The sequence below is a fragment of the Perissodus microlepis genome, chromosome 11 (assembly GCF_051167445.1).
Source record: "Perissodus microlepis isolate ML-2025 ecotype Zambia chromosome 11, ASM5116744v1, whole genome shotgun sequence".
NCBI lineage: Eukaryota > Metazoa > Chordata > Actinopteri > Cichliformes > Cichlidae > Perissodus > Perissodus microlepis.
Genome location: NC_140471.1, coordinates 285,497 through 312,780, shown reverse-complemented (window position 1 = coordinate 312,780; position 27,284 = coordinate 285,497). Strand labels below are relative to the sequence as shown.

Here is a 27,284-nt window from a genome sequence, read left to right as displayed (position 1 = left end):
AAGGCAGTTGGGCCGGACGGGTTCAGTTCTCAGTGGTATCGCACCCTGAGGGCAGATCTAGTCCCCACATTGCTGAAGTCATTTAACTATATCCTACAGGAGGGAGAAATCCCACCCTCCTGGAGGGAGGCAACTATTTCATTTATCCCAAAAGAGGGGAAAGATAAACGAGAATGTGGAAACTATCGACCAATCAGTGTCCTTAACTTGGATTACAAACTATTTACTTCTATTCTTGCTCGTAGACTGGAGAAGTTGCTACCTGACCTCATTAATTTAGATCAGACTGGTTTCATTCACTATAGACAAACAACTGACAATATTAGGAGAATATTACACATCTCTACTCAAATACAAAAGAACAAAACTCAATCAATAATAGGAAGCTTGTACGCTGAGAAAGCCTTCGACTCTGTCAGATGGGTATTTCTGTATAAGGTTCTGGGGAAGTTTGGCTTTCAAGACAAGTTTATTAGAGTAATCCAAGGTCTGTATGCTCGACCCTCAGCCTGTATTAAGGTGAATGGTGATCTCTCCAAGCCCTTTGCTCTGGAACGTGGCTGTAGGCAGGGTTGTGCAATCTTGCCACTTCTCTTTGATTTATTCATAGAAACATTAGGCCAAGCGATTAGACAAAATCATAACATTAGGGGTATTGCATTGTCAGGAGTTGAACATAAAGTGGTAATGCTTGCCGATGATGTACTGGTCTGCCTGGAGGAGCCAGAGAGGTCTTTTAGTGAGTTGATGTCTACTTTAAGTGATTTTGGGAAGTTATCTGGTTATAAGGTCAATATTTCAAAAACACAGGTGATGACTTTAAATTATACAGCTTCTGCAGCTTTACATAGGAAATTTAAAGTAAATTGGGATAATGAGAAAATTAAGTACCTGGGAATATATTTGACTGCGGACCTCTCGGGGCTCTTTCAGGCAAACTACGAGCCAATATCTGCAAGTGTAAAAGCTGATTTGCACAGTTGGAATCTGGTCCCCTTTATGAGTCTCAGCTCCCAGGTAACTGCAATTAAGATGAACATGCTCCCCAGACTGCTTTATCTTTTTAGAAACTTGCCAATAGAAGTGAGCGATTACCAATTTATTGAGTGGGACAAATGGATCTCCTGATTTATCTGGCAGGGCTGAAAGCCAAGGATTAAATATGCTACCCTCCAGCTCCCCAAGGAAAAGGGAGGACTGGGTCTCCCCTGCCTCAGGAATTACTATTATGCCGCTCAAATAACCCCCCCTCTTATATTGGTGTAACAAAACATACACGGCTAGGTGGAAGGAACTGGAGTCCAACCTGTTGGACCGATTCCCCCTACAAGCTGTAATGGCAGATAAGGGTCTAATGTGCCGGCTGGAAAAGCTGGGGAACCCCTGGTTAACCCACACCCTCCAAGTTTGGCAGAAGGTAATCAACATCTGTGGGATACACAAAATGCTAAAGATTTTCAGGTGGGTTGCTTTCGACTCGGATTTTATTCCAAACAGACACGACTCTAACTTTAAAGCATGGATATTCTGTGGCCTTACAACATTCCTCTCTCTTACTCATAGAAATATTGTGCTCAGATTTGAGGCCTTACGGGACAATCACAACCTGACAAAATACGACTTTCACAGATACCTACAGCTGAGATCATATATTGATCATGAATGCAAACTGTCCGACTTCAATGATGCTGAGTCGCATTTTTTTCCTCATCCTGAAAAATGCCACAACCATGACCCCTACTAAATCTATTTCTAAACTATACAAAGCTCTCTCTAGTGCCAGCAAGGATAACACTTTATACACTAAGGATAAATGGGAAAGGGAATCAGGGATTGCTATTTCTGTGGGGAAGTGGGAAAATGTTTGGTAGTGCCAGTGGTCCACGTCCAGTTCTATGAGCTGGAAGGAACATGGCTGGAAGAATATTATTAGGTACTTCAAGACTCCATATCAGGAGAGACACAAAGGGGCTTATATGCAATGCTGGAGACAATGCGCCTCGACTGTTGCTAACCATTTTCATGTCTTTTGGGACTGTCCCAAGTTAAAAAACTGTTGGATAGGTGTTCAGGTCTCCTTAAGTGCAGTCTTTAACATTCAAATACCTTAGACTTTAAGGTTTTATACATGGGTTTGGTCCCCTTTCTGGAATGTAGGAGTGAGATTAAGTTGGCGCAATTACTCTTGGTGGCAAGTAAAAAAAACAATTACTAGAAGATGGTTAAGCCCAGCCCAGCCTACCCTAGATGACTGGTTTGGGATCATTTTAGAGATATTTAGGATGGAAAAACTTACATATCTGTTAAGAAATCAAAAAGCCAAATTCTACCAAATTTGGAACAATTGGATCCAATTCATTACCCCCACGAGGGCTGACTTCACTTGATCTCACTATTACTTGGTTGTTTTTTGTTTTTTTGTTTTTTACATTTACTTCTATTACTATTGCTTGTTTATTTACTTATTTGTTCACCATGATTGCAGCATGGGCAACCCCCCCTCCCAGTTTGTGTTTATAGTTCCACGTAATGTGTTCTATATATCTCCTTCGGGAGAGCATGCGAGCAACTCTCCTAGTAATAGCTAGTGGAGGTTAATATGCACCCGCTGATCACTTTGTTTATCATTTGCTCTCCTGGACTTAATCTAAAACCTGGGAGGACTTTGTTCCCATGTTATTCATATACTGCTATGCAGATGTTTTTTTTCTTGTCCAATCCAAATAAAGATATAATTAAAAAAAAACATTCTATTCAAGTTCATCCATATGATGTTGTATCTTAGTATGTTAAGGTTTCATCAAAAATAAAAAGATGGCATGTAATATAATAACAAACTTTACATAAGTATTATAGATTATCTTTTATTTTTCAGACTGGGTGGCTGTAACCTGTCAGAGAGAAGCTGTGAAGCTCTGTGCTCAGTCCTTAGCGCCCAGTCCTCCAGTCTGAGAGTGCTGGACCTGAGTAACTGTGACCTGCAGGATTCAGGAGTGAAGCTTCTGTCTGCTGGACTAAAGAGTTCACAGTGTGCAGTGGAAACTCTCAGGTCAGGATTCAAACGTTAACACATATGATCATTTAAAATGTGAATTATATTATTGATTGACTTATCTATAGAGCTTTTAGCTAAACTTATATTTATATTTGAGTGGATTATTAGACTCTGAATTACTGTGTAAAATTTGTCACAGTCATATGTTTGTTTATTTTTAAATAAAATTCATGTACTGGCCATTTTACATAAATTTGGCTAATCTTCCACAATATATACATTTGATTTCGTTAGGAACAAAATGTACAAATTACATATTTTGCTGGATATTGGGTATTAATGAAATTATTATGTCTTTAATGACACCACATTTCCATATGTAGGAGGTTACTGGTGGTATTGTTTCAGTGTTTGAGTTTTCCTTGCAAAGAAACATCTGGAATTTAACAATACATGTTTTAAAGCTGTTTTCTCCAAAGGGATTTGTATTAGTGATGGTAAATTCTTTTTACCGAATCGAGTTTCAATGAGTCACTCACCAAAATGAATCGGGTTTTTTAAGTCATTTGAGTCTCTGAGTCAGTTGCCCAGAGAGTGCCAAAAATGTACTTTTTCTCTCAAACTTAATTTGTTTTTATTTTCATGTAAATCCTACTGCTACGATGAGTGATTGAAAAATAAAAACAACTATTTTATAGAGCAAAAAAAAAAGATTTCTAAATTGGACATTTATTTTGTTTATGTTATTAGTATTTCCTCAAATGTGTTAAATATATATTTTCTCATCTAAATAATTTAGTCAAATAGTGACTTTCAGATTATTTTACTTACATTACTGCAGCAGCAGATTGCGAGTCAGACACTGTTTTTTTTTTAATAGTGGTGGAACTGAGTTCATATATTTTCCTTTAGTCTGCTTATCATCTTTGCACAAAAACAAAGTGTAGACTGAATGTTATATTGCATCAGTCAGACTATCAGGCTTCATCTCAGATGAAGGAGTGACTCTTCCATGGTAACAAACTGAGTTTCAGCAGCTGAGAGGCAGGAGGGAAGGGTGAGTGAGTGGTCTTGATGCATTCTCAGTCTAGACTAGACTAGAAAGAGGGGCGCTGCTCTTGTGGCGACCAGCAGGTTGTCTCTCTCTGTCAGTGTCAGTGTTTTAACTTATTTTATTTCATTCTTTTATTCCTTTATATATATTTTTTTTGCCTGAGGAAATCCTATATCATCGGCTTGTACTTTGTGGAACTTCCTTTAACGAAGATGGGTTTTTTATTTTGCATGGTTTTATTGGCAATCCTGACGGTTGTTTGGAGTCATTGCTACTCTCAAACAATTACATACTCACGGGAGTTTCTTCTGGATCTTCGGTGGAAAGGCCCGTCTCTGGACTCTTCTCACCCTCCAGTGTTTCCCAGCTCTGGATTATCCAGTAACCACAGGGGCACTTTTGTTTTTAACAGAGTCAAAGCAAGGAAGCGGGGTAAGAAGGGAGGCCTACGTCAGCGATTGTAAATACGATACAATCGTATTCCTTTACCATCAATAATCCTGGCTAATGTGCAGTCTCTGAGGAGTAAATTGGATGAACTGCATTTGAATGTCGCACACTTACGTGACTACAGGGATACTTGTCTAATGGCATTCACAGAGACTTGGCTCAAGGACTCTGACCCTGATTGTTCTCTGGAACTAAAAGGCTTCGGGTTTCCCATACGTTTGGATCGAGACCCTGGAGCTACCCAGAAATCTCAAGGAGGAGGGGTGTGTTTGTATATAAATCAGAAATGGTGTAAAAACGTGACCGTTCGTAGACAAGTGTGTCTGCCTGACACTGAGCTCCTCTCTGTGTCTTTGAGGCCGTTTTATCTGCCGAGGGAATCCCACAGATCAACGTCACCGTCGTTTACATCCACCCTAAAGCAAATCCTAAGAATGCGACTGACACCATCTCCAACATCATCCATTCACTACAATCTCTCTCTCCTGAAGCCCCTAATATTGTTCTTGGGGACTTTAATCGCTGCGACTTGAAGAAAACACTGAGCAGTTTTTATCAGTATGTGAACTGTCCCACACGCTTCAATAAGACTCTGGATCTACGTTACGGTTCCATAAAAGGTGCGTATACATCTGTGGCTGGCCCCGCCCTCGGATCCTCGGATCACAACATGATGCATCTTCTGCCAGTTTACAAGACTGTACTGAGAAGAGAGAAAGTGAGGAAACACCGCATAAAGGTTTGGAGTGACGATGCCTCTTTAGCCCTGCAGGGCTGCTTTGACTGTGCAGACTGGTCGGTGTTTACAGAATCATGTAGAGACATTAATGAACTCACTGACGTTGTCTGCAGCTATATCTCCTTTTGCGTTTTGTTTTTATCCTTTTCATACCCCGCCCCCTAGGGGGGGCGGGCCCCACACCTTGGGAAGGTCTGCACTACAGCGTGTAAAAAATCTAAAGATAAACTCTGGCGGACTTGGTTCTATGGTAGGTCTTAAAGGGTTTAACATCAAAGATTCAGTGGAGAGCTACTGTAACAGCTGAACAGAAAAACTCTTCCTCCCCTGGTGTGCTACTCTTCACAACCCGCAGGACTTCCACCCTCAAGAGATGGAAAAGGGGAACGAGGGCCGACGTCCAGGTGAAACTGAGAAGCTACCAGAGGCTAGCTTCTTGGCTGTGGGGAGAATCCTGGTGCCTGCGGCCACTTCCTCTCCTGACATTTAGTTAATATGCTACGCCGGTGCCTGGGACCTGGGCTCCGTGGCTCAAAAGCAATTTCTCACGGTGTGTCCGTCAAACGTTCACTGTTTTTATTGATAACAGCTATGTCTGCTCATCGATCATTGCTTCCCCCGGCTCTGGAGTCGCCGCCCTGCCCAGCAGGTCCACAGGTTTGCATTGGTCTTTATTTCAAGTGCCGCTGCAGTCAGCTCTTAATTTTGCAGATCGACCATCATCAACTCGGTTGGCCCCACTTAACGTTCGCTCCATAACAAACAAATCATTTATTCTAAGCGATCTCTTTATTAAAGAGTCTCTAGATTTTATGTGCCTGACTGAGACGTGGCAGCAAAATAAGGATTATGTCCAATGTTCCCTCTAATGTTTCATGTGTCTGAGCGAACACACAAACTCCCTGAGCAGTCCCTTGGATCACTGGATCACGTTCTCATTAACGTGGCTTCACTCCACATCAACCAAAACACCGGTGTCGACACATGAGGATGCTGTCATAGCCCGTCAGCGACGTTGATTAACTGCGTATATACGAATGTGAATCATTGGCTGGACTATGGGATAAGGCGGCATCGTTCTAAATACTGGAGCAGCCAGTCACTGACTAACACTGCAAAACAGAATTGTTAACGTATTTATTTTAATTTCAATTTAGGTTAGATATCTTTTTGTGCGCAATGCAGATTTTCTGTGTGCAGAGAGCGTGTCAGCGGATTGCGCCCATGCGCAGCTTAGAGGGAACATTGATTATGTCCACTTGAATGAAATCTGCCCGACTGGCTGCTCCGTCATCTGAACTCCACGTCTTTTAGGACGTGGTGGAGGACTCGCTGTTGTTTACCAGGACAGATTCACATGCAGTCTGATGACCTTGGACTCCTTTTCTTCATTTGAGTCACAGATGATGGTCAGTTCTCTAAAAACCATTTATTGTATTTTATTCTACCTGATGGGGTCTTTCTAACTGAATTCAACGACCTTCTGACATCCATCATTACATTGGAGAAGGTTGGGGGATTTGAGCCTTCATATTGATGAAGCATCCTGTAACACTGCTGCTGAGCTCATCACTGTCACTGAGTCTTTTAACTTTAGGCAGCATGTTTCTGGCCCCACACATACAAAGGGTCACACACTGGATCTTGTTTTCTCCCTGGGTTTAAATATACATGATGTATGTGTGGAGGATGTCCATGTGAGTGACCATAGCTGCATATTTTTTAACTTGTTATTTTACTTGGATCCTTCATCTCCTAAACTGATGATCCAAAGGCGGATTATAAACCAAGATGTTGCTGGAAGGTTCTCTGCCATGTTTGACCCTCGCATGGCTCGTAGTGACCTCGACTCACGTATTTTATCTTTTAATGTAAATTTCAATGTAAATTGTTGGAAAGCCCACTGATAACATGTTTACATGGCTAAAATGTTATGGCTCATTCATTGATAGTATTTTCGCCGTAGAAATTGTTATGTCCTATATTATTGAACCCACCATGTCTATGCTGATGCTCTTTGAACGCACCACATAGGTACTCGAGGCCATGCGGTGGCTGCTAGTCCGTGTTCTCAGTATTTTTATGTGTCAGTTCCAGATTTAGAGCTCTAAAGTGCAGCTATCATGTTAGGAATATGTGAGGAATAGACAGGAACACTGAGCACACTGAGCTCAAATCTTTATTTTACCACTCGCTGCATTCTTGATGTTCATGAATTCAGCAGGTTCATGATTGTCTGCAGCATTAATCTCATATTTCCATTAAAAGTGTTGAATTTGACTGTTTGATGTTCTTTATGATCTCTGGCACCAGTTCATCTGTAGGCTGAGCTCAGTCCATCCATTTAGTGAAATGATGTTTAAAGGTCTCCTTGTTCTGTGAGCGTGCACAGATCCTGAAGCAGAAAGCCTGGGTTACAGAGAAATGATCATCGCTGTGATGATGCTTATCATCTCTGACTGGGATTTGAGGTTTTGTCAAAGCAGCAAACACAAAGAAAGCCTGGCTATGTTGGACTTGGTGTGGAAGCAGCTCCCAGTTTGAGTTCAGGAGACAGACACCCTCTCTACTTTGAAGATCAGCTTCAAACTTTCCTTTTTGATAAAGCTTATAGTTAGAGCTGGATCAGGTGACCCTGAACCATCCCTTAGTTATGCTGCTGTAGGCTCAGGCTGTTGGTGGACTTCCCATGATGCTCTGCTTTCTTCTCCCCTCTTTTCACTCCTGATGCTTTTATATGTCACTACTGCACGTCCTTAACTTTTGTCTTCTGTCTCCTTAGTTTGTGTTTTGTTCTTGTCTCTCTGAGCTCATCTCTTCTCTTTCCCCTCACCCTGCAACCAGTCATGGTAGATGCTCCTCCTGGAGCCTGTTTTCACTGGGAGGATCTTTGTGTCAAAGGGAGTTCTTCTTCCCACCATCACCAAGTGCTGCTCACAGTGGATTGTCTGATGTTTGGGGCTTTCTCTCTAATAATGGAGGCTGTTACCTTACACTGTTAAACAGCTTGAGATGTTTTGTGTGTCTGCAGTCTGTCAGGCTGTCTGATCACAGAGGAAGGCTGTACTTCTCTGGTCTCAGCTCTGAGCTCCAACCCCTCCCATCTGAGAGAGCTGGACCTGAGCTACAATCATCCAGGTGATTCAGGAATGAAGCTGCTCTCGGCTGAACTGAAGGATCCAGGCTGGAGACTGGACACTCTCAGGTATGGAGAGAATGTCTGATAGAGGAGGAAGAGCTGGAAACATTTCCTGTGTCCTTCACTCACTTCCTGTTTGTTTCCTGCAGATGACACATGAACAATCACACATGCAGGAATATTTTCAGGGACAGACACACTAGTCTAACTGGATAGTACGTGGATATTTATGTAGGGGTTCTCCAAGGAGTCTGTTTGCAGGAACATTTAGGTCACAGGTGTACCTGAGATAGATGCCACTGTGTACCTAATAAAGTGTCAGCCATGTGTATGTTTCCCATGCTGTATGTCCACAGTGATAGTGACAGAAGGATGAAACAAGGCTGTGAATCATTTCAGTCTGTGTGTGTGACAAAGAGCCAGACAGGAGCAGCTAACATTTGGAAATGGAAGCTTACTGGAAACTCTACATTCACAGCTGAATTCACAATAGATTTGTTCTCAAGTGCACATTTAGCAGCTAATGCTAATACTGTTTTCCCTTTGCTTTCTACAACTTGAGCAGCTATTGCTAAGTAGGCCACTTTGGTCTGCTAAGGATTTGTGTGACCATGATGGAAACTCTGATAAGCTAATGCTGCTAAGCTAATGCTGTTTATGGGCCCTGTTAGAATCAATATTTCATTCTCATTCTGTTGTTTGAGAACAATATTAACGTCTCACATCATTATAACACAAGAGAAAAGGGTATTAGCGTTAGCTACTAATGCTTATTCACCTCAAATTAGCTTTAGCTGCTAATGGGAGCCTACTTAGCATAAACCCTTCACATCATTATAATGCAAGGGAAAAGAGTCAGTCATTGCAGCCTATTTAGCATTAACGTCACATCATTATAACACAAGAGAAAAGGGTATTAGCGTTAGCTACTAATGCTTATTCACCTCAAATTAGCTTTAGCTGCTAATGGGAGCCTACTTAGCATAAACCCTTCACATCGTTATAATGCAAGGGAAAAGAGTCAGTCATTGCAGCCTACTTAGCATTAACTCCTCACTAATATAATGCTAATTTACATCAAATTAGCATTAGCTGCTCATATTGTTAAAAGGAAAGAGAAAACAGTATTAGCATTAGCTGCTAATAATTATTCACCCCTAATTAGAATAAGCCGCTAAAAACAGCCTACTTAGCATTAACTCCTCACTTCGTTGTTACCCAACGGAAAAGAGTATTAGTATTAGCTACTATGTCTGTGAAGGTTCTCAGTCATCCAGGTCATCGTAGTCAAAGGAGCTTGCAAAGAAAAGCGTCTGGACTTCTTTAAGTTACTTGAAGACGTTTCACCTCTCATCCGAGAAGCTTCTTCAGTTCTAAGGTCAAATGGTGGAGAGTCCCAGATATAAACCTAGTGGGAGTATCCCCCCACAGAGGGACAAAAGGACCCCCTGATGATCCTCTAATCGCCTGAGCCAAGGTGTGAAACTGGGTGTGGGTCCCAATCAGCCAGAGTTTCGGGTGTGTTCATTGTGAAACCTGGCCCCACCTTATCATGCGAATTCCTGAGGTCAGATGGCCCAGGATGTGAGTGGGCGTTAAGGCGTCTGGGAAGGGATCTCAAAACTGGATTATAGATGGCAGAGAGTTGGTGTCGTAAACCCCCGCCTCTGTTCAAAGATGGTCGCTCACAGTGGACATGAAAAGAAGTCCAGACGCTTTTCTTTGCAAGCTCCTTTGACTACGATGACCTGGATGACTGAGAACCTTCACAGACATATTGCCGTACATTTTGGGAGGAACACCCTTCAACTGGTGCGGGAGTATGAAAGGGAATCAAGGAAACTAGCGGATTATAGGAACCATCTCCGTTTCAACCTAAGATGTAGACAAAGCAGAGTTGTTCCTAAGAGCCTGCGCCTTGGATCCACTGTCAGGGGATACAGAGCAGACTTGATTCTACAGAGAGCACAAAATCACCTTTTAAGTGAAAGGATAAGACAGGTCCATTTCACCATAGATGCCCTCCAGATCAAGATCAGCCAGACCCTGCAGGAACTGGAAATCCTTCTACCCTCTCCAATCTTAGAAGAGGTTTACAAGTTTGTGGACAAGGCTCAGCGGGCCCAACACTCTAAAGGAAAAGAAAGACAACGCAGGAAATTTCACACCTTGCTTTCAAAAACACACACTCCTCATCCTGAACCTACACAACCCAGAGAAGAAAACACACCTGAAGACAGTCAGGAGAAATGGGTTAAGAACTTTTCAGACCGGAATCTCACTGAACCTGGAAAGAGAGTATTAGCCAAAGGACTCAATTTTGCCATTTCTCCACAACAGTTGCCCATAGTGGACCTCATCACAGCCACAGAATCTGCCATACGGATTAATAAATTATCACAGACAGAAGCAGAGCAAATCAGGATGAAAGTCTCAGCCACGCTCTCCAGTGCCAAAGTCCCTCCATCCAACCTCACAATACAGGAAAAGAAGGCCGTCGCTTCCCTGAGCAAAGACCACAACATCACTGTTTTACCAGCTGATAAGGGAAGATGCACCGTGGTCCTAAACACTACAGATTACCACACAAAGATCACTACTCTCCTCAGTGACAACAATACCTACGAAGCCTTAAAGCGAGACCCCACAAGCAGCTACAAAAAGAAAGTTATAGCTTGCCTTCAAGACTTTGAAAAGGACAAAATTATTGACCGCCTTACATATCACCGCCTTTACCCAGGGGATGCCATACCCTGCATCTACGGACTTCCTAAAATCCACAAGGAAGCTGTCCCACTCAGACCCATAGTCAGTAGCATAAACTCAGCCACTTATAACATTGCTAAACACCTTGCTACCATCCTTGCTCCTCTTGTGGGGAACACCCCACACCACATCAAGAACTCCACCGACTTCACTGACAAGGTCCAGAAACTTACCCTGGATCCAGATGAAACCATGGTGTCCTTTGATGTAGTCTCTCTCTTCACTTGCATACCCACCACGGAGGCCGTGGAGACTGTCAGAAAACGACTACAAGAAGACAGCTCCTTGGAGGACAGGACCAACTTCACACCCGATCAGATTTGCACACTGTTAGACCTCTGCCTCACCACTACATATTTCAAATACAACGAAGGCTTTTACAGACAAAAACATGGCTGTGCCATGGGCTCCCCCGTGTCACCTATTGTAGCCAACCTTTACATGGAGGAAGTGGAAAGGAAGGCTCTTGGCTCTTTCAAAGGAAGAGTACCCAGCCACTGGTACAGATATGTGGACGACACCTGGGTCAAAATCAAGACACAAGAAGTGGAATCCTTCACTGCGCACATCAACGCTGTGGATAAAAACATCAAGTTCACCAGGGAAGACACAAAGGACAACTGTTTGCCTTTCCTGGACTGCGCTGTGCACATTGAAGAGAACGGCAAACTCAACATCGAAGTTTACCGGAAGCCCACACACACGGACCAGTACCTCCTCTTTGACTCCCATCACCCTCTGAAAGACAAACTTGGAGTAATTAGGACCCTACACCACCGGGCAGAACATGTTCCCTCTAAGCCTGAAGGAAAAAAGAAGGAACACACACATGTAAAGGAAGCACTCAAAACGTGCGGCTATCCTAAATGGGCGTTCTTAAAGTCAGCAAAGAGGCACAGAAAAGAAGACCAGACACCAGCGAGGGAGGATAAGAAGGACAGACGCAACAACATTGTCATCCCCTATGTAGCCGGTGTATCAGAAAAACTTAGGAGAGTTTTCTCCAAGCATGACATCCCGGTGCATTTCAGACCCAGCAACACGCTCAGACAAAAACTGGTTCACCCGAAAGACAAAACGCCAAAACACAGACTTAACAATGTGGTGTATGCTGTACAGTGCAGCGAGGAATGCCCAGACCTCTACATTGGAGAGACCAAACAGCCACTTCACAAGTGCATGGCACAACACAGAAGAGCCACCTCCACAGGACAAGACTCAGCAGTCCATCTGCATCTTAAGGATAAAGGACACTCTTTCGAGGATGCCAATGTTCACATTTTGGACAGAGAGGACAGATGGTTTGAAAGAGGAGTGAAAGAAGCCATCTATGTCCACTGTGAGCGACCATCTTTGAACAGAGGCGGGGGTTTACGACACCAACTCTCTGCCATCTATAATCCAGTTTTGAGATCCCTTCCCAGACGCCTTAACGCCCACTCACATCCTGGGCCATCTGACCTCAGGAATTCGCATGATAAGGTGGGGCCAGGTTTCACAATGAACACACCCGAAACTCTGGCTGATTGGGACCCACACCCAGTTTCACACCTTGGCTCAGGCGATTAGAGGATCATCAGGGGGTCCTTTTGTCCCTCTGTGGGGGGAAACTCCCACTAGGTTTATATCTGGGACTCTCCACCATTTGACCTTAGAACTGAAGAAGCTTCTCGGATGAGAGGTGAAACGTCTTCAAGTAACTTAAAGAAGTCCAGACGCTTTTCTTTGCAAGCTCCTTTGACTACTATTACCTACTATCATTTTTAATAAGTAAGAGAAAACAGTGTTAGCATTATTGGATAATGCTAACTCACATTAAATTAGCATTAGCTATTTAAAACAGCGTACTTGGAATTAGCCGCTCACATTGGTCATGTCCAAATTACAGGGCTGCATCCTCCTGAGGACCCGGCCTTCGCGGTTTACGTGGGCCAGGTCCTCATGTGTTATATCAACAAGAAAAGCTGAGTCCATGAATCATTTGGGATCAGTTAGCACAGGAACACGAACTCCATCCTTCTCCATGAAGGCTTCACTTCTGCTCTCAACTCAAAAAGTCTCTTTAACACATTTCCCCTGCTGAGCCAACGTACCTCAGTGAAGTCGAGCACATCCCCATATTCTGACTCCATTTCCTCTAAGAAAGCACAGAACCTTCGGTGCTTTAAGCCCCTGGATCTGATTTGGTTGATGCATTTCACAACAATAGACATCACATTGTCAAACTTCAGGCATTTGCTGCAAAGGACCTGCTGATGGATGATGCAGTGCAGAGCAATGGCCTCCTCCACGCCTTCCTCTTCCAGTTTTTTTTGTGCCACCAGTCCATTTTTCCTCCCTGTCATTGATGGCGCTCCATCTGTTGTTATTCCAACAAACCTCTTCCATGGCAAACCAACATTCTCAATGGCATCACACAGCTTGTAAATATCTGCTGAGCGGTGGTCTGGCCATGCATTGGAATTACTGTGAGCAGCTCCTGCATCACTTCAAAGCTGTCATCAACACCACGGACATACATTGGGAGCTGGGCAGTGTGGGTGATGTCACTCACTGTCTCTGTACTGTTTCGCTAGCTTAGCTTAGCTCGTAGCCGACTCGTTAGCACCATGGCTACTTCACCTGTCCCTCCTGCACTTTCTTGCTCATTGTGTCAGATGTTTAGTTACTCCTCGGCCTCCTTTAGCAGTAATGATATCTGTAACAAATGTAGCATATTTGCAGCTCTGGAGGCCAGGATTACTGAATTGGAGACTCGGCTTCGCACCCTTCATTCACCCGTAGCTAGCCAGGCCCCTGTAGCTGGTGCAGCCGAAGATAGCGTAGGCCCCGCTAGCTGTTCCCCGGCAGACCCCAAGCAGCTGGGGAAAGAGGGCGGCTGGGTCACGGTGAGGAGGAAGCATAGTCCTAAACAGAAGCCCCAGGTACACCACCAACCCGTTCATGTGTCTAACCGTTTTTCCCCACTCGGTGACACACCCGCCGGGGGTCAAACTCTGGTAATTGGTGATTCTGTTCTCAGACATGTGAAGCTAGAGACACCGGCAACCATAGTCAATTGTCTTCCAGGGGCCAGAGCAGGCGACATTGAAGGAAATTTAAAACTGCTGGCTAAGGGTAAACGTAAATTCAGTAAAATCATAATTCACGTCGGCAGTAATGACACCCGGTTACGCCAATCGGAGGTCACTAAAATCAATATTGAATCGATGTGCAACTTTGCTAAAACAATGTCGGACTCTGTAGTTTTCTCTGGTCCCCTCCCCAATCAGACCAGGAGTGACATGTTTAGCCGCATGTTCTCCTTAAATTGCTGGCTGTCTGAGTGGTGTCCCAGAAACGATGTGGGCTTCATAGATAATTGGCAAACCTTCTGGAGGAAACCTGGTCTTGTTAGGAGAGACGGCATCCATCCCACTTTGGATGGAGCAGCTCTCATTTCTAGAAATATGGACAAATTTATTAAACCCCCCAAAATATGACTATCCAGAGTTGGGACCAGGAAGCAGAGTTGCAGTCTTACACGCCTCTCTGCAGCTTCTCTCCTCCTGCTACCCCCCCAAAAACCCATCTCCATAGAGACTGTGTCAGCTTCCAAAAAGACAAAAAACAAACTAAAAACCAGCAACAAACAACTTAAACATAAACAATCAAAAAGAAAGAACAATACAGTATCCACATCTGAACCAAAGAGTAAAACAGTGAAATGTGGATTATTAAATATTAGGTCTCTCTCCTCCAAGTCTCTGTTAGTACATGACTTAATAATTGATCAACAAATTGATTTACTCTGCCTTACAGAAACCTGGTTGCAGCAGGATGATTATGTTAGTTTAAATGAATCAACACCCCCGAGTCATTCTAACTACCAGAAACCTCGAAGCACAGGCCGAGGGGGCGGTGTGGCAGCAATTTTTCACACCAGCCTATTAATTAATGAAAGACCAAGACAGACTTTTAATTCATTTGAAAGCCTGATGCTTAACATTGTCCACCCCAGCTGTGAAACTCAGAAACCAGTCTTACTTGTTATCATCTATCGTCCACCTGGGCCTTACACAGAGTTTCTGTCTGATTTCTCAGACTTTATATCTAATTTAGTTCTGAGCTCAAATAAAATAATTATTGTGGGTGATTTTAACATCCATGTAGATGCTAAAAATGACAGCCTCAACATGGCATTTAGTCTGTTATTAGACTCAATTGGCTTCTCTCAAAATGTAAAAGAACCCACCCACCACTTTAATCACACTCTAGATCTTGTTTTAACATATGGCATAGAAACTGAACATTTAACAGTGTTTCCTGAAAACCCTCTCCTGTCTGATCATTTCCTGATAACATTTACATTTACAATAATTGATTACACAGCAGTGGAGAGTAGATTTTATCAAAGTAGATGTCTTTCTGAAAGCGCTGTAACTAAGTTTAAGAATATAATCCACCCACTGTTATCATCTTCAATGCCCTGTACCAACACAGAGCAGAGCAGCTATCTGAACGCTACCCCAACAGAGGTCAATTATCTTGTTAATAATTTCACCTCCTCACTACGTACGACTCTGGATACTGTAGCTCCAGTGAAAACTAAGGTCTCTAATCAGAAGTACCTGACTCCGTGGTATAATTCTCAAACACGTACCCTAAAGCAGATGACTCGTAATCTGGAGAGGAAATGGCGTGTCACAAATTTAGAGGATCATCATTTAGCCTGGAGAAATAGTTTGCTGCTTTATAAGAAAGCCCTCCGCAAAGCCAGAACATCTTACTATTCATCACTGATTGAAGAAAATAAGAACAACCCCAGGTTTCTCTTCAGCACTGTAGCCAGGCTGACAAAGAGTCAGAGCTCTGTTGAGCCAACCATCCCTTTAACGTTAACTAGTAATGACTTCATGAACTTCTTCACAAATAAAATTTTTATCATTAGAGAAAAAATTACCAGTAATCATCCCACAGATGTAATATTATCTACAGCTACTCTTAGTACCATTGATGTTAAGTTAGACTCTTTTTCTCCAATTGATCTTTCTGAGTTAACTTCAATAATTACTTCCTCCAAACCATCAACGTGTCTTTTAGACCCCATTCCTACAAAACTGCTCAAAGAAGTCCTGCCATTGATTAATTCTTCGATCTTAAATATGATCAACCTATCTCTAATAATCGGCTATGTACCACAGGCCTTCAAGCTGGCTGTGGTTAAACCTTTACTCAAAAAGCCATCTCTAGACCCAGCAGTCTTAGCTAATTATAGGCCAATCTCCAACCTTCCTTTCATATCAAAAATCCTTGAAAGAGTAGTTGTCAAACAGCTAACAGATCATCTGCAGAGGAATGGTTTATTTGAAGAGTTTCAGTCAGGTTTCAGAGCTCATCACAGCACAGAAACAGCTTTAGTGAAGGTTACAAATGATCTTCTTATGGCCTCTGACAGTGGACTCATCTCTGTGCTTGTCCTGCTAGACCTCAGTGCAGCGTTCGATACTGTCGACCATAATATCCTATTAGAGCGATTAGAACATGCTGTAGGTATTACAGGTACTGCACTGCAGTGGTTTGTATCATATCTATCTAATAGACTCCAATTTGTGCATGTAAATGGAGAGTCCTCTTCACACACTGAGGTCAATTATGGAGTTCCACAGGGTTCAGTGCTAGGACCAATTCTGTTTACATTATACATGCTTCCCTTAGGCAGCATCATTAGAAGACATAGCATACATTTTCACTGCTATGCAGATGACACCCAGCTCTATCTGTCCATGAAGCCAGATAACACACACCAATTAGTTAAACTGCAGGAATGTCTTAAAGACATAAAGACCTGGATGGCCGCTAACTTTCTGCTTCTTAATTCAGATAAAACTGAGGTTATTGTACTCGGCCCTGAAAATCTTAGAAATATGGTATCTAACCAGATTCATACTCTGGATGGCATTACCTTGGCCTCCAGTAACGCTGTGAGGAACCTTGGAGTCATTTTTGACCAGGACATGTCCTTCAACGCACATATTAAACAAATATGTAAGACTGCTTTCTTCCATTTGCGCAACATCTCTAAAATTAGAAATATCCTGTCTCAGAGTGACGCTGAAAAACTAGTTCATGCATTTATTACTTCCAGGCTGGACTACTGTAATTCATTATTATTAGGATGTCCAAAAAACTCACTGAAAAGCCTTCAGCTAATCCAAAATGCTGCAGCAAGAGTACTGACAGGGACTAGAAGGAGAGAGCATATTTCTCCTGTTTTGGCTTCCCTTCATTGGCTTCCTGTTAAATCCAGAATTGAATTCAAAATCCTGCTCCTCACATACAAGGTCTTAAATAATCAGGCCCCATCTTATCTTAATGACCTTGTAGTACCATATCACCCTATTAGAGCACTTCGCTCTCGCTCTGCAGGCCTACTTGTTGTTCCTAGAGTATTTAAAAGTAGAATGGGAGGCAGAGCCTTCAGTTTTCAGGCCCCTCTTCTGTGGAACCAGCTTCCAGTTTGGATTCGGGAGACAGAAACTATCTCTACTTTCAAGATTAGGCTTAAAACTTTCCTTTTTGCTAAAGCATATAGTTAGGGCTGGACCAGGTGACCCTGAATCCTCCCTTAGTTATGCTGCAATAGACGTAGGCTGCCGGGGGATTCCCAAGATGCATTGAGTTTTTCCTTTCCAGTCACCTTTCTCACTCACTATGTATTAATAGACCTCTCTGCATTGAATCATATCTGTTATTAACCTCTGTCTCTCTTCCACAGCATGTCTTTTATCCTGTCTTCCTTCTCTCACCCCAACCGGTCGCAGCAGATGGCCGCCCCTCCCTGAGCCTGGTTCTGCCGGAGGTTTCTTCCTGTTAAAAGGGAGTTTTTCCTTCCCACTGTCGCCAAAGTGCTTGCTCATAGGGGGTCATATGATTGTTGGGTTTTTCTCTGTATCTATGAAGCGCCTTGAGGCGACTTTTGTTGTGATTTGGCGCTATATAAATAAAATTGAATTGAATTGAATTGAATTGTGGTCTCATCAAGAGCGACTGAGTATACACTGAAACATTTGGCTTTCTCACACAGTTGGTCATAAATGTCACTTGACAGGTCAGAAATGCGATCTGCTGCGGTGTTGGCAGAAAGGCTGATGTTGCTAAACTGACCTTTCTTTCCCGGACAGACTATATTTGCAGCCTGCAATATGCACTTTTAGACAAATCCACCTTCTGTGAATGGCTTCCCTGCTTTAGCAATCATCTCACTGACCACGTGGCTCCGACTGCTGCATTATTCTCTTTGGTTGCTTTCTTGGAGAAATCTTGCTGCCTCAGTAGATCTGTTTTAAGACTGGCAACCCGGTTCGCTCTCTCGTCTCCCTGGTATGTTGCATCCACCTCAGCATGTCTAGTTGTGTAATGACGTTTCAAATTGTATTCCTTGTGCAGCGCAACTTTCTCTGTGCAAATAAGACAGGTCGGGGTGCCCCTGTGCTCAACAAAGAAATATTGCATTTCCCACTTTTCCTGAAATTGTCGGTGCTCATCACCAACCTTTCTCTTCACCGCAGGCTTTGAAAAAGACATGTTTGGGGCTATGTGACATTTATAATTCTACTTGGTGTCACTGTCGCATTGAAGTTTCAATCAAGCGTTTAGCCGACGGACGGGGAACGTCTCAACGCGTAGAGAACGTCATTTCTGCTTCTTTTTCTTGCAACCACAGCACGGCGATCGGCAGATAAAAAGCCGGTAGCAGTCTCCTTTGTTTTTACGCTCGATGTTCATGTCTTTCATGACGACACGAACACCGTGGCGTTTGCAGATGGTAGAAAGTACAGGGATAGCGAGCGCAAAAAAGGCGACTGCTCACGGCGCCGGGCTGTTGTTACAGGAGAAAGAAGCGGAAATGACACCGTGACATATAACAAATAACATCACCTGTTTCTGATGTTGTTTTGACTGCTTTTACATTATATTGAAATATATGTAATGTTCATGTTTGCTGCAATGCAAACGGGCTGATGCAAATAAAAACATCGAGCCACAAATTACGGTGCGACCCTATAATCAGTCCGGGTTACCGGGGACTGTTGTTGCCGATGAACAGGTGTCGCTATGTGACTGCAGACTAAATTGGGCTGCATTGAGTTCATGACTTTTCTTTTATCCCGCCGCCTACGCATCACTGTGAGAGTTAATATGAGATCTCTCTCTGTGAAAAAATAACTTTAAATCCCACTGACGTGTGTATGAATCTATATACGTATAATGTCCCGCTGGGCAGCAGCTTAAAAAACAACTTTTTTTGAAGTGTTGTGAACGCAGCGCGCTGGGGCGAATGTCGGCGTTTGCCCAATAGAAAGGAGGAAGCCAGCCAGGCACAGAAAAGAAAGAAACACTCCAGGGCAACGCTGCTGTCACTTTCACTCATTGAGAAATGTTTCCCTGCTTGCATCAAGCCCGGCTGGTGTCCCCTGAGATCCACATCCCACCCTGATTGGTGGGTTAATTCAGCTCCGCACACAACACTGTAAAGTGTCATACATTATCAAACTAACATTACATTTTCATATTAAGGTGGGGCCAAAAACTATCGTCCTGCGGGCCGCAATTGGCCCGCGGGCCGCGAGTTTGAGACCCCTGGTGTAGGAGGACACCTACTCTGTGTCTGGTTAAGTATAAGAGCCCTTTGTTAGGGGGACCACTGGACTCTTAGCACCAGCTTTGGGGTCACAGGGTCACATCTGGAACACACACACACACACACACACACCTACACTATGCACAGACTGGTACTCTTTGTTCATACCTGCGTAAGACGTCATATGTTAATGAACTCGTGCATATTCATGTAACCTCAATAAAGAGCAGTGTTACGAGGGAGCAGACGAGAGCGACTGAGGTCAAGTGAAGGAACGGCGCTGTCACAGTTCTCTCCCTCATGAATTGTCTGGTTCCAGCGGTGGGTCTGTGCTAGACGACCCATCACCAGCTTTTTCCAGCTTCTTCCACTGGTTACCAGTACGTGGTAGAATCCACTTCCAGATCTGGTTGTTTGTCTTTAAATCTCTGAATGGATTGGCTCCATCTTATCTCTCTTTAACAAAATAATCCAAGTGGAGCCCTCAGGTCTGCAGATAAGTAGCTTCTGACCAGAACTAGACGTAGAAACAGAGGTGAGCTTTATCGATGGCTGCAGCCAAACTCTGGAACAGTCGCCCTTCACATCAGGTCGTCACCAACACTCGACATTTTTAAAAGCCGGTTGGAAACACATTTGTACTCTGTAGCTTTCAGTCCTGACGAGTCTTTATAGTAATTACTGTGTATGTTTCCTATTTTCTCTCTACTCTGTGCAGCACTTTGGCTCAACCTGTTTTTAAATGTGCTGATAAATAAATGTAGATTTCTTTGAATAAAACAGTGGAGCCGAGCTTTGAGCTCAGTGTGTAACAGTGTGTGTGAGAGCCATGTAATGTCCATGTGTGCATGCTGACTGTGCTGCTCTGACCCCCCTCCTCCTTTCAGGGTGGAGCCTGCTGGAGTCCGATGGTTGAGACCAGGTCTGAGGAAGTGTAAGTGTGTTTTTAATGGGATTCATGAAAACAAAGCAGCACACATTCAACCATCTTCATCATGTCAGGAGTCATCATCAAAGTGTCAATCAATGAACAGATGATGGATCAATAACTGCAGCTGGATTGTGTTTGTTCTCTCCATCAGATTCCTGTCAACTCACAATCGACACAAACACAGTGAACACAAACCTCCAACTGTCTGACAACAACAGGAAGGTGACACGTGTGGAGGAGGTTCAGTCATATCCTGATCATCCAGACAGATTTGATGTTCGTCAGCTGCTGTGTAGAAATGGTCTGACTGGTCGCTGTTACTGGGAGGTCGAGTGGAGAGGAGGCGTTTTTATATCAGTGAGTTACAGAAGCATTAGAAGGAAAGGAGACAGTGACTGTTTGTTTGGATACAATGATCAGTCCTGGAGTCTGTTTTGCTATGATAATGGTCCTCAGTCTGTCTGTCACAATAAGATAAAAACATCCATCTCCTCCTCCTCCTCCTCCTCCTCCTCTGTCTCTAACAGAGCAGCAGTGTATGTGGACTGTCCTGCTGGCACTCTGTCCTTCTACAGAGTCTCCTCTGACACTCTGATCCACCTCCACACCTTCAACACCACATTCACTCAAACTCTTTATCCTGGGTTTACGTTCTATCCTGGTTCCTCAGTGTCCCTGTGCTGAGTGGAGTGTAAAGAGTGTCTCCTGTTAGAGAAACACTCTGACTGTTGAACAGATAGTTCAGTCTGTACATGTCTGTCTCTTTCACTCACAAACACGTTTTCAGATTCATGGATTCAATCAGTTGATGTTTGAAACTCTTCTAAATGATTCCTTGTAAACTTCTTCCTCTTCAGTCACAAACAAACAGGAAGTGATGTCACATGTGTTCCTGTCCACACAGCAGAATGAGTCTATTGCTGACAGTGATGTACAAACAGAGTGAGCATTTCTGAGGCCCAAAATAAACTGAGTAGTTCACTGAATGAATGATGGACTGTGAGCTCAGTTCCTTCATCATTAGTATGGGTTATATATGTATCTGTATTATATTAGTATCATATATATCAGGTGCTGCTGCTGCTGCTTTCAGTCATTGTGCAAATGTGCTGTTTGTAAGGTTGTAAAGCTGCAGTCAGCTGAGACTGAAGAAGTCACCTGATCAGTGAGCAAACGTTTCTGAAAACGTCCAGATGAACAGAATCAACCTTTTGGGATCAGCCAGCAATGCAGCATCATTGTTGTTCAGCTTCAGAGGTTTGCAGGAATGAACTGATGACCAGAAACTGCTGCAAAGTCCAAGAAAATACCAGCTGGAGTTCAGCTGCATTTGAAGAAGTCAAAGAAAAGTAAGGAAGGCAAAGGGCGACGTTTTCTTCCAAAGAACTGAAAACATGGTCGACGCCTCATTAGAAGAATCATCTGGACATTTGTGAGGAACTCTAACCAAGAAAGCAACACAAGAAAGCAACGTCACACAGATCCAACAGACAGTTTCCATGACTGCAAGTGTTCAGTGTAAAAATGCTACATTGCATTATTGCATCCTCTCACCACAGGAGGCGCTGTTGGCACCACTGATTGCTGATCAGCTGTTCTCTGATGATCTGATTGATACTGTGAATAACGGGACTCACTGAACTCTGTGACACAGTGAAGATCACAGAGTTGAACTTCAACATCTGACTGACGTCACACAGACAGAAGGATGAACCAGTGAGGCACAGAACACAGTTACTGGAGATACTGGATCAGCTCCATGTGAACCTCTGATGGAGAAGCTGCTGACCCAGAGAAACATCAGGACATGACAGCAGCTGCACTTATCTAACAACATGTAGCAGAGCTGATCTATGTTAGAGGATCTATCACAGCAGCTGAAGCCAAAGTCCAACACTGGATACCAGCTGAGCCTGTGCTGAGTGTAGTGTTACAGGAAAAGGGCAGAAACACTGACACTGGTAGCTCCCAGTGATGCTGACTGGGGCACAGAGCTGAATGATGCAGCATCAGGACACTGTTTCAGTCTGACTGACAGAGAAACCTGTAGCTGTATCTACATGTGAGGCAGAGGCCACACAAGCAGGTTTCTATGTTTCACAGTGACTGAGATCTTCAGTGGGGGTGGACATGCTCCTGTACAGACCTCTGAGGAGAACCAAGGTGCAGTCAAAGAGTCCAGTCTGTCCTCACAGATGTGAACATGTGGTTTCATCAGGTCTGCTGTCAGCTAGCAGGCTCACATCAGAATCACTGCTCCTGAAAAACACAGTCTGTGTGACATCATCAGTCAGCTGATCGTCCCAGATCTGAATGGTTTCTGTCTCTACTGAGGAAGTCAGAGAATATCACTGAGGTGTGGATCAGGTCTGAGTGAGCTGTGGAGGGACAGCTTTAAACAGTCCACAGGTCTCAGGTCCTGCTCAGTCTGGTAGCAGATACCTCGTATTGTTCCAGATGTGCTGACATCACCAGCAGCAGCAGCACAGCTGTGTGATACCATGAATCTCAGTTATTGATCCAACACACAGTAAATACAAAGATCAGGATTTATGAGAGTGATCATTATGAGTCTGAACACATGATCACTGAATGTTAGTCTCCACAATAATAAGCTACACAACCAAACTCAGCTTTCAGCTCTTATTTTGAAACTGGCTTATTTAGAGAGCTGTGATGTGAGCGTGCCTGGCTCTGAGGCACTTGGGTCAGCCTCTGTTGTTTAGAAGTGTTACAGACTGTGAATGACACAGACCTGTCAGTTTCCATGTTTGTCTGTAACACAGCTCAGGGGCTCCATGCTGAACGCATCCATCCAGTGTTATTGATCCAGGACTAATACCAGCATTGGGATCAATACTACAACACACAATCACATGTGTCCACGTGATGCAGTTTGAAGAGCAATAAGATGTCTCTGTATGAGGAGGCGGGGTCACAGGAGGTTCACAGAAACTCTGCAGCAGCATCATCAGCTCACATGGAAACTTTGATGATTCACTTCTGTGGTGTTTTTACAGAAACACGTCACAAAATTAGCTCCACCTGTTTTGTGAGCTTTGAGTTTCTTGTCTTCATTCTGGATTCTTGTGTTGCTGTTTTTACACACAGCAGATATTTCCTGGTTGGTTCCTTGATGACCACATGAAGCTTTCTGAAGCTTGTGTTTCAGAAAGCTTGTGTTTCTTGTCATCAATACTGCCATTTAGTTGTGTAAATGTGCATATTATAAGTGTGAAGAGGTTTTGTGTTTTAGATCATCTGTGTAGAGTTTTAGATCCCTCAGTTTGAGTGAGTGGTACTGGCTGGGCAATTGGAGGGAAATTGATGGCCCTATTTAAAGCCAGTCTCTACCAGATTCAAGAGAGAGGAGAGGTGAGCTGTGTTACCAGATCCATGTTCTGTTGAGTTTTGTTAATACAGTTGATTTGGGGGAAGTTTCACATTAAATTAAATTCACTGTAAATAAATTGCTCATCTTTGGAAACCTGAAATCTCTGCGTAGTCTGCTTCCCACCACCTTCCTTGACATTTGAGTCTGACTATCTCACATACTGGTTAGTGTAAATGGGACATAGAAACCTTTACATTTAATCCCTTCACCTGATATCTAGTGTCAAAGAATATCAAAGCTGTAAAAGCTGTTTACAGCTATTAAAACAAGCTCGGCTTTACAAAAGAAGACATGCCCTTGGATAAAAGAGTCTATCTTAAACTTAAGGAGAATATGCCGCAAAACGGGACGACTATGGAAGGAAACCAAACTCCTTAAATGACAAATGAAAACTGTTAGATCAAATATTTTTCTAGACTCATATCAAAAAACAAGAGAAATCCCAAGTTTCTTTTTGACAAAATTAGTGATATTGTCTCCCCAGATGTGGTACCTTTAGATGTACACTCTAAAGTAGATAGTAGTAAACTCCTCCGATATTTTGTTGACATGATTAAAGAAATCAATGCTGAAATCTCCCCAAAGCTTTCTTGTTCTCCGAGTCAGGCACTCCCTTTGTACTCCTGGTCAACTTTTACAACTGCAAAATATATATTGAAATAGCAGCCCTGGTGGACAAAATGAAGCCACCTACAAGCCCCTAAGACATTGTCCCCACTAAGCTCTTCATCAATGCTTTTGACACCATTGGTCCTTGGGTTGGGAACCTTTTTAATGTTTCTCTTCAACAACAACAACATGTGTTGTTGTAAGTGTGCGTCTGTTGCAAAGTATTTGCCACACTGTTCACAGCAGTACACATCATGTCTGGTGTGAATGCGTAGGTGTGTATTTCGGCTCCCTCTCTGGCTGAAAGTTTTTCCACAGATGTCACAGCTGTATGCCTTAATTCCAGAGTGGGTAACTAGATGCTTCTGTAAGCTGCTACTGTGAGTAAAAGCTCTGCCACACTGATCACAGCTGTACGCTTTAACTCCACTGTGGATGAGTTGGTGTGTTTTTAGAGAATCCTTCAAGGAAAAAGACTTTCCACACATGTCACAGCTGAACGGTCTCTCTCCAGTGTGGATGACCTGATGCTGTTTTAGTGAAGCCCTCACAGTAAAACCCTTCCCACACTCGTCACAGGTGTGTTTTTTCTCTCCCTTTCTTCTGTGAGGTTTGTCGGCCTCCTGAGAGCGCTGACTTCTGGCTCCATGTTGGTCCTGCAGTGACAAAGATACAAACAGAGGCAGTGAGTGAAATGCAGTCGTGGAACAAACTGAACCTTCAAACTCTCTCCATTAACACTAGTTTTAAACCTGAAGGTGGAGCGTGGCACCAAACACCTTAAAGGTCTCTTATCCCCACCTGCTGGTAGTTCTAACACATTACATCCAACCTGGTGTTAAAGATAATTCATGACTGTTCAAACACTAAAATCATGCCCATCCCTCCTGATTGTACACACACACACATACACACACACACACACACACACACACACACACACACACACACTATTTTATAATTTAGATTATTTTGTTGTTTCCTATTACATATTTCTATAATTTGTATAGATTTATACATAATTATTCAGTGATAATAAATCCTATGTTTGTTTATTCAAAAGAAAGCCCATTAGCTTCCACAACAGATGTTGCTCGTCTTCCGTCAAATACTCACATAAAATATTACACAATAAAGTGGATTCAAGATATCCACATAATTTCACTCTTACATCCACAGTGAGGTTTCACAATTGTTAAAATATAAGCAATCAATAATAATAATAATAATAATAATATCAATAACATTGAGGCACATTACACAAATTTCAAAAACAAATCATGTCTTACAATATTTACAACAACTAAAAGCTCTGTAAATCGGCTTTTAAGTGTTCATTGAAGTTTGGAATAATCCTCTAATTTTTTAAGGCAATTTATTCCACTTAAAAGTTGCTCTAAATGTAACAGTTTTACAAAACGTTACTTTTAACTCGAGCATTTACTAAATTGCAGCTTGTTGAAAACTGTGTAATATGATGATGTATTTCATCTGGATACTGCAGCTGAGCAGAATAAATGTGGTGTGTTTAACAGAATTGCTTTCTTTATAACTACAAGTAAGCCATAGAATATTTTAGCCTGTACAGGAAGCCAAGAAAGTTTATTACGCATTTTATCAATATTAGTATAGTATGAACATCTTCACACTAATCTGGACGTCTTATTCTGGACTAACTGAAGTCTGTTAAGATCTGTCTTATTAGCTGCTGACCAAGTGATTGAACAATACTCCAGATGAGACATTACTAGTGCATCAATGACATCTTTCATAATGAAGAAGTGATACACAAAGAGCATTTCATAGCCATAGCTATGCCTTGTCAGCAGAGTTATATGACATTAGTGATGTTTGTACTTTCAGCGTTAACTTGGTTTTAAAGCCTTTAAAATATACGCCGTTCAATAGTCGACCTTAATCTAACAGAGATGTGATGATTTCATGGATAATTAAAGTCAGTCATATATCCACAAACACAACAAGCTGAGAGTCAGTGATGCTGCTCGGTTTGCAGTCCTGAATATCACGGCACAAGCAGGATTCACTGCACTGTTAATGTTAGCTATGTTATATTGCTGCCTCTGTTCGGTGGTGTCGAGCCAAACGGACTTTAACGTGTGTTTGAACGAGCTGACGGTTCACTCGTTAAGCTGAAAGAAAGATGCTTTAATCACAGCAGTCACACATGTGTCCACTGGACCATCTGGGAACTCTTCTTGTTTCGTAATAACACAAACACTAAATCCTCCTTCTCTGGTGCTGTTGTGTAGCAGTGTGTACACCTGAGACTGTCACCTGTCTGTCTGTCCTGCACTCTCTCTCTGTTTCTTTCTCTCTGATTGTGGAATAAAAGTATGAACATGTGTTTATAAGTTACACTTGTGTTTGAATCCTGCAGCTTATCACACATTTGATTTCCATGTGTGACGACTGCAAGTGTCCAGAGTGAGGACAGACTGAGGGACCCACTGCTGCACATCATCTGTGAGGCTTTGCACCCCTGATGATCCACCAGGACAAACTCAGCAGTGTGTGAGGAAGAGGAGGAGGAAGAGCCAGCAGCAGCTGACAGATGGAGAGAATA

At 43.0% G+C, this 27,284-nt stretch overlaps 2 protein-coding genes across 2 annotated transcripts in view; one reads left to right on the top strand and one right to left on the bottom strand.

Moving 5' to 3' along the window:
* The window catches only part of LOC146376997 (protein NLRC3-like), a 38,128-nt gene extending 13,944 nt beyond the window's left edge, over nt 1-24,184 (top strand). The window contains exons 9-12 of the mRNA XM_084944981.1: nt 2,876-3,049; nt 8,270-8,443; nt 20,654-20,700; nt 20,849-24,184. Of these exons, the coding sequence (XP_084801107.1) occupies nt 2,876-3,049; nt 8,270-8,443; nt 20,654-20,700; nt 20,849-21,381 (928 nt within the window). The 3' untranslated portion in view covers nt 21,382-24,184. The remainder of the gene's footprint in view (nt 1-2,875; nt 3,050-8,269; nt 8,444-20,653; nt 20,701-20,848) is intronic.
* The window catches only part of LOC146376991 (protein NLRC3-like), a 414,853-nt gene that overhangs the window by 125,583 nt on the left and 261,986 nt on the right, over nt 1-27,284 (bottom strand). The window lies entirely within an intron of this gene.